Genomic DNA, 14,103 nt, shown 5'->3' on the forward strand with positions numbered 1-14,103 from the left:
CATCAGGCCGCGGCTTTCAAACAAAAGTGAACTTCATGGGTCGCTTTACGTGTCCAGATGAGAGGTCAATAAACCCCCTTCGGGCCACACAGATGGATGTGAAGGAGTCACATCATCATGTCATCACCATGATTGTGTCTACAGCTAAATTCATAATTCACGTCACAGGAAACTACAAGGGTCCTTATTTCCTTGCACGTTTCATGGATTTGTGTATCACCGGGAGTCAGTGAATCTACCGACCCCGGGCCCCCAGAGCAGGGTTCGAAATGAGGGGAGTCTGTGGGGGTCCCGGACCCCCTATAAGAATTTATTTTTAGATTTTGGGGGGTCCCCGACAAATATTTTTTGATTAAAAATGATTGTGAAATGGTCTTTAGTGACGTTTTATATTCATAACAATAATTAATTAATTTCCTAGCGCGATTGGGCAGCAATCAGCCAATAGCATCACAGGTTGTTGTTGTGGTCTGTGGCGCAGACACGTAGGTTACTGTTGAACGGAGCCTCACAAAGTGTGAAATCCCTCATGAAAATCCTGTAAGTGCTTCGATTATGTTTATAGCTCCATAATAATTGCTTATTATAGTAAATATTTGGAGTTGGTGTTCATATATCAAAAGTTGCATTAACTAAGTGTAACGTAATGATTAGAAGAGCTTCTTGCTGTACGTGTATGAAGCCAAACAACCTGCCAGCTAACAGCAGCACATTCACAAACATATTGCTGAAAATCTACAAAACGCATCACAAATCCATTGCAGCGTTCACAATTGTATAAGTGAGCACTACATCACAACCACGTATGAAAACATGTATTCAAGAAAATATATTTTAAAAAGGATCGAAACGATCGGGATTCGAACCCCATGGGTCAAAACATCCTAAAGCCAACGAGCCCACTGCTCCACGCATGATAGTGTAGCAATGTAGTCTTCAGTATTTTTTATAGTTACATTTTAGGGGACCCCCCAAGAGTCCGAACCCTGCCCCAGAGGGTACGCGGCACGGCACGACTATAGACCCCGCCCGCGCAAATTGTGTGTGTGTGGGGGGGCGGCAGCAAGTGCGAGATGGAGAGAGGGGTGGAGGTAACTCGCACCGAATCAGGGTGCCGAGTGAGTAGGTGGAGGTCGCCTGGGAGCGCGCGTACGGATTAAAGCTGCGATCGTCTTTGCGCCGGTCAGCGTGACGCACGGAGAGCGGCGGAGGCGCACCAGCGACTGGAGTCACGTTGGTCGGGAGCCAGTGACAGCGGAGGGAGGGATCGCCAAGTTGGGATGCTGCGAGGAGCTGGCGGTGTGTGTGCGCGCGCGGGGAAGGATGTTGCCGTCTCGCACTTGTTCTTGTGTGATAACTTCGGACTGAAAATAACGCCGATGTGCGCCATGGAGGTATTCATCTGAGCTGCAATAAGCGGGGGGGAAACAAAGAGATTTGCGCTAAAAGAGGAGTGGAAGAAAGCTGAGAGATCCAACACAAATCCGGGTAAACAAATATGACGGCCGATTTTGGCGTTGTCTTCTGTCCGTCGCTAATAGAAACAGAAACATCGGGGGGATTCGGGAGTGTAATTTAATTGTCATATTTAATTTTTACATTTTTGGAGAAACGGAGGGGTCTACTCCAGGTGGCGCATCTATCTCCCCGGTTGCGCGTAATGGGAGAAAAGTTTCGGACCTTGCCGAGGAGACGCACTCTTAGCATCCCGCCGACGACGCACTGGTAAATAACATGTGAATCCGCGGGAGACGAAAGTTTAAGAAGTGAAGATTTCAACCATTCAGTATGACTTGAAACAGCCGTGGGGACGGCAGCAAGCACATACACGATCCACGAGACTCCTGCGTCGACTTGCACAAACACGCGGAGACGGACATTCGTGATCTGAAGAGGATTTCTGCAGCGGCGGCGGCGCAGAGAAAGCCCGATCCCAGGAAGATAGAGTGCGAGGAGAGAGATTCCCCCCCTCCCCCCATCCCTGGATGTCTATGATGTTGTGCCAGCTCGGGCACAGGTGTGTGATGGAGGTGGTGCTGCTGACCATCCTGTCCTGGGTGTCCGTGTGGGCGGAGGAGAAGATCATATTTGACAGACACGCTGTCTACTGGAACAGCTCCAACCCCAAGTGAGTTTTAGTGCAGTTAATTGTGTGTGTGTGTGTGTGTGTGTGTGTGTGTGTGTGTGTGTGTGTGTGTGTGTGTTCCCCTCCTTCAAATAAGGATAAACACCCAGCATGCACGCTGATCCATGAAATCTAAAAATATTTAAAATGTATTTTTGCCATTCGCTGTCTGAACGTCATCGTTTCTCATTTTATTCCCCCCGTTTCGGTAGTGTTTGGGCAGAATTTTACAACATCTGCCATTTGCAAATAAACAAGCAAAACACACACACACACACACACACAGTGTGCGCGTGCAAGTAGCTATTTTGTTCTCCGGCGCATGCATGGAGCTCCTTTTGTCTTAGACAATGAGGGCAACCTGCCTCCTTTTCTCATCATCAAGAGATGGTTCTCTCTCTCTCTCTCTCTCTCTCCGTCTCTCTCCATATATTAATTGCAAGCACTCGCAAAACTCACATGCACAAATGAACAAAGGGAGATGTAAACAAACACACATGGGCACAAGGCTGCGCACACACACGTACACTTTCATTAACAGAAACACATATGCGGTCTTTAGCTGGGGCAAAGCACACTGCTCTAATGGTTGGTGACAACCTGCACAGCCTCTCTTTTTCTCTCACCCCTTTATACCCCCCCCCTTCCCTTCTTCCTTTCCCTCCCTCCCATCTTTGTTTGACCCTATCTCTCTCCCTCCCCAGGTGGGTAAATAAACAGGGAAAGTTCTCCCTCTCACTGCTGAGTTAGTCAGGCCTGTCTCTCACCCCCTCAGACGCACACAAACAAACAGGCCTGTATCTAACTGCATCACTTCCATGGCAATCTTCTCAAATATTTAACAGGCAAGGGGGGGGCATTTTTTTCTCCTTTACTTTTTGTCTGTGCTGCTTCTTAACACACACACACGTCACTGGGTTAATTTAAGCTATGGACCCTTGCTGGGGGCGCTGTTATTCCGCCGGATCGTACGGAGAAGCTGCAGCAGAAAAAGGGGCCACATCAAAAATGCATTGGTACTAAAGCAATGAATCTAGGCGCTGGAGCACTGGCGAGGTTGGTTCTCCCCGTTGGACTGTGGCACCGCCATTGGTCTCGCTGAGCCTTTTTCTGCACACACACAACCCCGCCCCACGGCTTTGTGAGGACATTCCAATGACAACATTCATTCCTTAACTTTAAGATCATTCCTTCTACAAACTTTGAGGATTACTCTGCTGCTGCTTTTGAGAAGCAAGCCCACTGGCAAAAACTGATGACGAGACAGACACAGCATCCCGTTCATGTGAATTGAGGAGAACAAGTCTTGTCAAGTTCAACTTGAAAGTTTTGACCATAATAGTAATGATTTTAGTAATCTAAAATGACATTTAGTTATTCCCCAAATTTCATCAGTGGAAGAAGTATCTTCCAGTAGGATTTAAATAAAACGGTAAAAAATGGCTGTATTCAAAACGAAACACCAAAGCACTAAAAGCTTTAAAGGTGGAATCACTGGAGCTGCAGTGTCCCCTGTGTCAGATATATTAATAGACATTAAAAGGTTTTTTTTTACTCCCAAATTATAGGGCAAAGTACTTCATAACTTGTGTTATTTTATATCTAATGCAAACCATTGTAGCGGAAATCACTTGCGTTCAAACAAAGTGAAAATGTACCTGAATATAATTTACTAGCAAATTAAAACGGTCCTAAGTGTTGTGATGGAAGTGTGTAGGATCAGTAAGCTGCTAGAAGAACACGTCTCCAGCTGATCTTCAAGGTAGGACTAGCACTCCCACTAATGTGGGAGGTGCCAGACGCCAAGTGTATAGAAAGGTCAAACAAAAACATGCAACTCAGTGCACTTTGTTGTGTGCATCTTTTCATGCAAATGAATATATATTACACATTTCTAAAAGCTTTTGCTTGGGAGCTATTATTACACTGGATGGCGATTTGGGCACCGGGGACGGATGAGAAGCTCGCCGACTATGCAAGAATAATGAATTGTGTCCAAACCGCCGCCATTGTCTGGGGCAGCGGAGTGACACAAACATCTGGGGAGATGAACAGCTGCGTGTCTTAATTGATCACACAACATCAAGCACGCAGCGTGTATTGAGCTATCAGGGGGCGTTGTCTCTTCTCGTGTTCATCAAAAGTTTGCTCCCTTCAGGAAGCGCTTTGAGAAGGACGTCCGCCGCGAGGTCACACGGTACCGCCTTCATTTGTAGGTTTGAGAAGCGCCAGCTGTTTTGTACTTCCTGGGTTTCTGTGCTTTCAAAGAAAGGGAGAGTGGGAAGTGATTCAAAGTGACAACACGGAGGGGGGTAGGGGGGGGGTATACATGGCCACAAACGAGGATGGCGGCATCCGTTGATCTGCAGTCATTCTCTCAATCAAACACGGATCTGCTCAGAAGATCCCTGTGGCTCACATGGAGCATTTGGTGGGGTGAACTATGCATTGGCTTTAAACCAGAGGTCTTCAACAGGCGCTCCGCGGGGGCTCTGCGGGGCGGGTTGCAAAATCTTTGGTTGATAAGAACATTTTTTTTTTCCCCCACAAATTGAAATGTCTTCAGAATCATAATTGTATTTTTTGTCTTTAAATACACATTAAGATAAATCCAACATATTGTAGTGAACGGATAAATAGATGGAGTTATATTTCAATCTGCAATACACACATTCAGCTACACACAGGAGCTTTGTCAAGCTGGGCACGTGTTCACTCACAGCACCTTTCATGCAAATCAACAGCACAGGCACTAGCCAATCAGATCGCGTTAATGCTCACGTCTAAAGAAGCTCCAAAATAAAAGATGGCGGACCAAACTCCATAGAATAGGGGGTCAATGCTCCATCTCGCCATCGTTTTTTTGGGGACCTTGGCCTGACCCCTGGTTTGACAGTTACACATACGCTACTCTTTAAGGCAGCCATGATCAATATTAACAACACATTGCATCCCTGCATGTGATGTAAAAAGAGCCCACTTGAACCGGTTAGCCCACAGAGAATTCTAATTATTAGAATAATAATCTGGCGCTAGTCCTCTTCAGCGTCTCTCAGCTCATCCGTTTTGGTTTTCCGCAGCTCTTTTTGTGTTGGTTCGTTCTCGCCGCTCTCGTTAGCGTTGTTTTTTTTTATCCGCAGCCTTTAACTGGGCGGTCAGAGCGTCTCCTGCTGGGCACGAAGCAGCCGCTTAAGGGCTCTGACACACGGTGGCCGTCAGTAAGGATCCAGGGGCGCCGGTCCGCCCTCGTTGGCGGCCTTTCGGCCGGCTGAGCGTGTCCAATCAGAGGCGGCGCCCGGTTTGCCGATCAGTTCTTATGATAAGAATAACGGAAGGGAGGAAAGCAAGTACCTATTTTTTAAAAATCTTTATCTCATCTGATCATTGCATTAAACAAATATATATTCAACATTGCTATCTTTGCGATGGGTTTGCAGGGTCAGAAGAAAATTCAGGAAGTTAAATCATAATCTCAGCAAAGGAAAAACTGAAACTTTGAAGCGGGAGGGAACATTTTTTACGTGATGTAACTGAAGCGATGCTTTTAAGGACTGACACTTCCAACACATTTGACAAATGACTGGTATCTTTCAGTTACCTGCATTGATAATAGTCTGCTTCCTCTCTGACAACCTCGGTGTTCCTTGCTCTAATCAACGTTCTTTCAGACATTTTTCACTTTCCACCACGACAATTGTATTTTACCGTATCATTAGTTGCAATGATAGGTCCACCCGAGTGCCTCGATCTCAATGAGACTAACCAGGATAAGTCAAGCAAAATAAAAAGAGTTTAACACATGTTCTGACTTCAGAGAGGAGGCATACTACAAATTGGCCAAACCCTTTATATGGAGGGCTCTGGCTCTCTTTCAAGGTCCTGCTGGATAATAGAAAATGTCTGAGATAATCCAATTCAAACAGCTCCGGACACTTTTGGTCACGGCGGGGAACAGCGCGCGCGCACACACACACACACACACACACACTCCAGCATTGTTCTCATTCATCGTCTGTGTTGTCCGTTCGCGGGTTCAGGATAAGATCTGCGGTGCCGCAGAGTGACAAGAGTACGCAGAGTATTTATGTATATATATATATATATATATATATATATATACATGCCCGATTGAATATAGTAGTTCTGCACACAGTATGTACACACACACACACACACACACAGTGGTGGCTCTCGATGTAGGTCACAAACTCAAACACAGTCGCACAACTAGCAAGGATTGCATTTTGTTATTTACTGTACACACACACACACACACACACACACACAGACGCACAAGGGAAACTAGATGTGCACATGCATACACTCATGCACATCCACCCATACTGGGTCTCTATTGAGTTAAAGTCCATTGTTTTTCCTCTTGTTGGTGGGCACTTGCACCCAACCCCCCCTCACCCCTCACCCCCCTCCTTCTGGCTCCCAGGCCCTTTCTATAAAGCGCGCAGGTGAGGGGCTTTGTTCACACCAAGCAGCTAATGTGCTCAGAGCAACGGGCTCTCTTGCGCTCACACACACACACACACACACACACACACGTATACTGGCTCAATAGTCCAGAAGGAGCACCTTATCTAATCCCACGGTTTATCCTTCAAAAGACTTTCTTTTCCTTTTCTTCTTTGTTCCTGCTCGCTCCTCTCTCTTCATCCTCGTGTCTTTGAGGAACTCCGTGTCAGGGAGGAGCGCCGATGGTTGACAACACTTTCATTCTATGGGACAGAATCAATCCCTGGAGAAGCGCACACAAACACACACTCAAACACATTCCTAGAGGAAGCCCAACGCACACATCACTCACACACTGGTACTCTCACAGCGTCCCAGGGAAGTTTCACACACAAACCCGTGCTGTCCATACAGACACACATGTCCTTGCGCATAAACCCACACACACACACACACACGCACGCTGTCTTTCTTTCGCGTCCCCCGTGGAGTCCGGTGATGGGAGGAGTCACGCGCACCTCCTCAGCCCCGCCACACGCACACAGACACGGACAGATTTGCATCCAATTTACATGGAGACTTGTAGTCCAGCCCTCTCACTTACTGACAGTTTGTCAGAGTCAGAGCTGCCCCCCCCGGGGGGTAAATCCGTCGCCCACCGCCATTACCACCACCTGCTCCACCTCTTTTTCTGTCCACCCCTCTTCCTTTCTTCTTTGTCTCTGTCTTTGAGTCGCCCTATCAAGCTCTCGTCTTCCGCTCTCTCTTATCTCCTCTCTCTTGTGGTTTCTCCCCCCCCCCCCCCCCCCCTCCTCCCCCCTCGTCCGGGTTGGGGTGAGCATGTTTTTCTTCTGCAGGACTCTGAAATGAAAACACTGCCTCAGGCAACCTCTTTCTATGCATACACATAACGCTGCCGTACATCAGGTCACATGTTCTGGCTGTGACCTACATGACTGGACTGTGTGTGTGTGTGTGTGTCTGAGCTAAAAGTGATACTTTGAGTAATTAAAGTCGGAGGGAGCAAGTGATTTCTCCCACCTCAGCAGGAGAGGCAGTTACATAACCAGATCTAGTGTTGCTGATCTTAGTCATCAGCAGATAATATACAACGATTGACAGGTGGAGGTCATCTAAATATGCTGAGCATCCGAGTGGAACCGTCTGCCTGCTGATACAAAATGCACTGCCACCCCACTGTAGGTATGAAAGTATGAACGATACGTTGCTTGACAAGAGGCTTCCCTGATTCTTGACCAGAGAGGTGTTATTTTTCTGTTTCTGTCTAAGGAAAACTCTGTATTCAATGTAAGAGACAGGAAACACGTGGATCTAAGGCACGCCTCATTTTTTCAAGAATGGAACAAACGTTTTTGACATATTCTGTAATGCCTGCAAATCCAAGAACAGAACAGATCTATTTGTCCCACCACATAAGCAAAAAAAAAAGGGTCATCCATATGTTCCTACGGTCCTTTGGCCTCTGGGTCTTCTTCGTTGCGAGATATTAGGGCTAATTGTAAAATAATGAAGGAAGATGGATTTTACAATTGCAGTTTAAACGTTAAAAAGCCATTGAGCCCGTGTGGAAAAGTGTCTGCAGGCAAAGTTTGAGCCGTGGGTTTTAAGCAGAAACATCAGTATTCTATAAGCTCAGTGTGATTTCATATTAACCCAGGGAAACATACACTGAGCGTTTTTGACAAGGAAAGAAGAACAAAAGCTTTTACCGGGAACATAAAACCCTTTGAAATGTTTCATTAATGTGTTGCGTGTCATTAAGAGAATTTTCAGCTGTGAAACTCTGGAAATGATTTATATTCTTCTTATATTACCACAGGGAATATAGCCAATTTCCACCTCATTTCTACTTTAAAATGTGCCTTTTTTATTATTTTAAAAGCTAAAATGGAAAAGGGTCAGTGACTCTTGTCAAAATGATTTGGTCAATAAACACCAAGGTTTTGGTTCTGGGTTGCCAAACGTGAGAATTTGCTTCTTTTCACTGTTTTATATTGTTACAAATTGAGTGTCTTGATGTTTGGACTTAAACAAAGCAACAGCTTGACAGCAGACATATGGGCTTTTCAAAGTGTCAGGTGTAGCCGATTACATAAATGATATGCAGCGTTCCACGCAGGTGTTCCCGGTTCAGCGTGCATGCCGGCTCACTGGCACAGCATCATTAGAGTGATTAATTACACTTGTGGTTTGAAAAACTGCTATGACAAATTTGCAGTGAAAAAACACCTGTTTGAAGATGGCTACTTGAGTCCTAAGTGAGATTGATTTAGTGAAAGAAAGTGAAAGCATTAGTTGCCTGTGTCGATTTTTTTGTGTTGACCTTGACAAAAAAAAATAACCGACAATGAAATATTGCATTTTAATAGTTCAAAATGAACTAAAGTACTTGCAAGTTTTTTTTAATTTTTGTTTTGGTCATTTTTAAACATTGCTGAGTTGAGCCTCAGTTGTTGGACTGTCTATCAGCTGATGCCCTTGGTAAGGTAGGAAGTCTCTACAAGGAAACTTTTATTAAAGGGTATCTTCATTATTTCATTTAAAAAATGAAATTAATACGTATTTCTCACTCCGTAAGTACATTAATTCAGACTAATCCTTGTCTACTGTACACACAATAGACTTGTATTCATTTGAGTTTTGAACTCCTGCATATTGTCATCACTAAAGGTAACACTGTGTACTGTGTTTCACTCATTGCTTGCATGTTGTATCCCTAATGAGCAGAGTACTTACAAATTGTGAGGAATGCGCACTGATTTTAAAATAAGTAATTTTGCAAAATTATTAAAGAAAACTGGTTTTATTTCCTGGAGCTTTTGGTAACAACGCCTTGTTTTTCCGTCTATTTCTACCATGTACGTGACACTTGATCTTCACCTCATTGTGACAAACTGACAGCAACCTGCCGCGCTGATTTGAACTGCCAATCATCCGTCGTGCCGTCTGTCAGTGACGTTAACAATTAGCAGCGTGAATCAATGTCAGATGGAGAAATATCTCTAGGCCCATGTTTTTTATTTCTCTATGGCAGCAATATCTTTCCTTCCCATCACTTTTTTATTTATTTATTTATTTCCTTCCCCCGGAGCAGTTGAAAGCCGCTCTCTCCTATGCATTTCCTCTCCGAGTGTCTGTGCATGCCACCAAACATCATCATCACCGTCGTTTGATCGGCCCATAGGAGTGAAATCATGGGTTTGGCACTGAATCTGCACTGCGATGTGAAGTGAGTGCACTAAACATCGGCCCCACGATGGAATGTTGCTGCAGCGGAGCAGGTTTAAAGAATCGGTGAAGATGCTGCGGTGCTGGAGCTGCTCTTGTTACCCTCCGCTAACGAGGTTTGTTGATGGCGGTGATGATGTAAGTGCTCTGAAATAACCTGGGGAGGAGGGGGGGGGGGGGACACAGAGGGAGATGCAGTGAACCGGGGGTTTTAAGAAGAGAGCCCAACAGACATGGATGGATGGATGGATGGATGGATGGATGGATGGATGAATGAAGGGATGAATAACAGAGGACAAAATGAGAAAAATGGAGACGGCGGTCCAGAATATGAAAGACGCCAGACTGCACTCTATATACAGCGAACAATGGGCATTGTCATTCCTGCTCCATCCTTGTTTCTGCTCCCCTCTAATACTTTTCCTCAGGTCCCGGTTGGTTGTGCTGATTGTGTTAGCCGAGCGAAAGAATAGGGGTCTTTCGGTTCTGTCTGCGTGACACTCAGATGGGACCGCCGGCTGCTCGGCCCTCGTATAGACCAGCTGGAGACGCATAATAGCACACAGCCCACTGTCGCACTGGGCCCCCGAGAGACAAATGACAAAGTAAAACGTGAGGTGGGGAGATCCACTTGAAAGATTAAGGACAGTGTGAATGGGCATGAATATGAAGGACAGAAAGTTGTGAATAAGAAAAGACATGTCGTCTTTTGTGTATTTAATTTTTATTACGACAAAGGGTTTGTTTTGGAGGGAAAATGATCAAAGCAAAGAAAGAGATGCAGAGGAATATGGAATTGGGGCAGAGGAAGAGTACTTGTTGGAGCATGAAGGAAAGCATACAGCAGCGTGGTGGGGGAGGATGGAGGTTGGATGGTCCCAGCAGGTGGATGTGGGGGGGGCTGGTATAACGGGGGCGCCTCACCCGATGTTAAATATGCCCTCTGGCGCATGCAGCCTTTGGAATGAGACCGTTGTCATTTAAGATGGAGGCAGGGGAGATGGAGGGGTGAGGGGAAGGATGGCCGCCCTCCCTGTTTTACACTTGGCATCATTACAAGTGAAACAATACTCCGTGAAGAGCCGACTCCGCTAACTTTCACGCTGACAATTGCAGGGAGTTTTTTTTACTTTACAGAATGATTTGGAGACCGCTCTAAAAATATTTGAACCGTGTATTTATTTTTCTTTGGCAAACTTTGCGACAACATCAAGAGAGTCTTGGCTTGGGTTTCTGTGTGTGTGCGTGTGTGTGTGTGTGTGCACAGACTACGGTGCATGTTTTGGAGTAATAATGAAAACCAGTTTTTCATCTTCCTCCAAAAAAAAAAAAAAGTCCCCAGTAGATTTTGAAACAGTAGGAGTGGAAAGTGAAACAAAAGAAGCAGCGAGTGAATCCTCTGCATCGTAGTCCATCAGACAAGGCAGAGAGAAATTGACTAATTCCCAACCAGCTAAGGACGCCTCGCTGCCGTGGTTTCATCCAGAATGGGGCCACCGTAAACAAACCTCTCATTTTAAACCATGCTAATGGGACATAATAAGGCAGAACCAACAGATGTTGCTGCACTCTCACTATTTTGTCACCATTTAATTCTGCTTGGTCCTGAAGCCGCTGACTAACTCAGCCCTCTGGTTCCTGTGAGACGTGTGTGTGTGTGTGTGTGTGTGTGTGTGTGTGTCCTCAACAGCAGTATTCCTCTGACCTGTGGAGCAATCTTCACCTCGGGGCTAATTTTAAATAACACTGTGAGGCCATGATATGCGATAACTGGCCTCTAATGTGAGGATGTGAGAGGAAGTGATGATGATGATGATGGCGGCGGTATCGATCACTCCGATGGGATGAAGCCGACGGCCCTGGAGATGATGAACATGCCGGCGGGGATGACAGCAGAGGTGCTAACGATAACGAATACGATAGAAAGTGACGTCTTGCGGTGTAATCCGTGTTTTTATCTTCACTCTGAAGCTCAGATCTGTACATCTTAAACCTGACAGCTTTTTTTAACATTTCACATTGAGGACAGGTGCAGATTCAATACAGAGCAGTTGCAATAGTTCATCCGGTGTTGTCATGGATGCTGACGGCCTTGGGGGACAAAAGGTTGTTGTTCAGCCATCTGCATTTTAAAGCCCCAGGCTGAGGGCAGGAGTCTCTGAGTCATGTAGGGGCAACTGCTTTCAGAGCTTTTCCACACCTGAATTGTTATTTTAGCGCAATGTTTATTTCCCCTGCGGATGTATTAATGATGCGGTTTGATTTCATTCTGCTTTTAGAATTTGAAGTTCCCAAACCAGCTAGAGTTCTCTCCCTTGAACATCGCTGTGCTGTTGGAAAGCCTCAACCTACCAGCTAAGAAACAGACATTCGCATGTTTTGTTCTCGTATATAATCAGTGTTCGTCTTGACTATGTGTCAAATGATTTCAGATGATGAAAACAGCGGCAAAAATAACTATAGTGATTACAGTTTTTGATGAGGAAAATGAGGCTAATGGCCTTAATGATGATAGGAATTACAGAGCCTATGGTAATGTTTTCATTGGACGTTGATTGTAATAAAGACAATGATTATGTTTGATGTGGGTGATCACAAGGATGATAAGACAGACGCGCATGGTACAACTAGGAAATGTGTTTGTCCGACCAGTAAAGCCGATGCAAATAAACATTTATGTTTGAGGATTACTTTTAGTCTTTTATATTTTCTTTTATGATGAAAAAATGTAGTAGAAATAGAGTCCTACATTTGCAATAGTGAATATAATGGTCTCCTTCTTTGTCGTTTATAATAATAGAACATATATATATATATATATATATATAATTAGTATCATTTAGACTCAAACTCCCGACAGTTGGTATTATGCACAGGGATGATGGTGATGAGATGATTGCACTTGTATGATAGAGATGAAGACAGTGTGGGTGGCAATGGCACTGAGGATAGAGACTAAAGACTAAAATCTTGATATAGATCTTGTGATGGATATGTTGTTGAGACTAGAATTGGGGATGACATTGATGCTGACAGATCTGTGGTTTCAGTTGTACTGAGAGATGTGAAGGCATTTCTTTTATAACAAACAGTCTGATTACGTGAAGCGGGATAAATCGGTGCTGCCTTGTTTCAGCGCGCGTTGTTTGGCTTCCTGTCGGTATTCTGAGCAGATGGTACCTGGTCAAGACCAGGTTTGCACTGGTATGACGGGGAAGAGGATGCTGATGCTGAACGTTGTGTAGGTGTACTTGACGGTAACCATAACGATGGTGGCCATCATGCTAATCAGTATAGGATTAAAAGGATTTGACTGACTGAGGGATCATTATGCTATAATGGTAATAAATAAAAAGGAGGGAGATATTTTCACCTTCATTTTTATGAGGAAGAGGATGGTGATGGAGAAGTTGATAAGTTGGAAAAATATCATTTATTGTGGTATTACGATAAGATGGCTGTAGATGTCCATCACGATGGCTGCGTTGTTGATGCTAACACAAACAATAAAACCAATAAAGGGAATGTGCATAATCATGATAGCAATGTAGAGGAGGATGAGGAGAAGGATGAGATATCCTGAGTTGAATTATTGAAGAATGATAAGCGCTGACGAGTTCTATAATAACAGTGATGCCCGAGGAGATGGACATTAAAGATCACAGCGCTTCCACTGGGTCGATGAACATGACGTTGATGTAAGAAAGGAAACGAGGAGGATGGAGCTAAAGTCTTATAGAAAGGCCTTTTTTAGGGCATCATGATGATGATGATGATGATGATGATGATGGTATGAATAATGACAACTAGAAGAGGAGAAAAGTATATAAAATCCCCCAAAATGATTTTTGAGAGATGATTATGGTGGCTAATCTATATATATAGTTGTTAACAATAAGCACAATGATACGGTTGATAACGGTGACTGGTGATGAATATGGTGATTATGTTGATGGAAAAGAGTGTGAATAGTAATGGGAGAAACTCACAGGGATGAAAGGACCATGATGAGTCACCTCCTCTGTACTTTTCTCTCAATTCCGAGGACTCCTAAACTCCATGACTCTCCCTCTCTTTGTCTCCTGGGAAGGTTTGTGAGAACTTTATTGAGTTCCTCCTTCTCGCCTCTCTGTCGCCTCCACGGAAAATGAAGCGGAAGGGAGTTGAGATGAGCGTTATTAGTTTCTCTTTTTTTTTTTTGGCAGTTCTGTCTTTTCTTCGAATGGAAATGGAAAATGAGGAGCTTCTTCGCTGAGGAGATT

General features: G+C 44.7%; 1 protein-coding gene across 1 annotated transcript in view; it reads left to right on the forward strand.

The window, feature by feature from the left end:
- Positions 1-1,019: 1,019 nt before the first annotated feature.
- The window catches only part of efna2a (ephrin-A2a), a 60,873-nt gene continuing 47,789 nt past the window's right edge, over positions 1,020-14,103 (forward strand). The window contains exon 1 of the mRNA XM_037486450.2: positions 1,020-2,128. Within this exon, the coding sequence (XP_037342347.1) occupies positions 1,986-2,128 (143 nt within the window). The 5' untranslated portion in view covers positions 1,020-1,985. The remainder of the gene's footprint in view (positions 2,129-14,103) is intronic.

This window comes from Pungitius pungitius, chromosome 14, assembly GCF_949316345.1.
Source record: "Pungitius pungitius chromosome 14, fPunPun2.1, whole genome shotgun sequence".
NCBI lineage: Eukaryota > Metazoa > Chordata > Actinopteri > Perciformes > Gasterosteidae > Pungitius > Pungitius pungitius.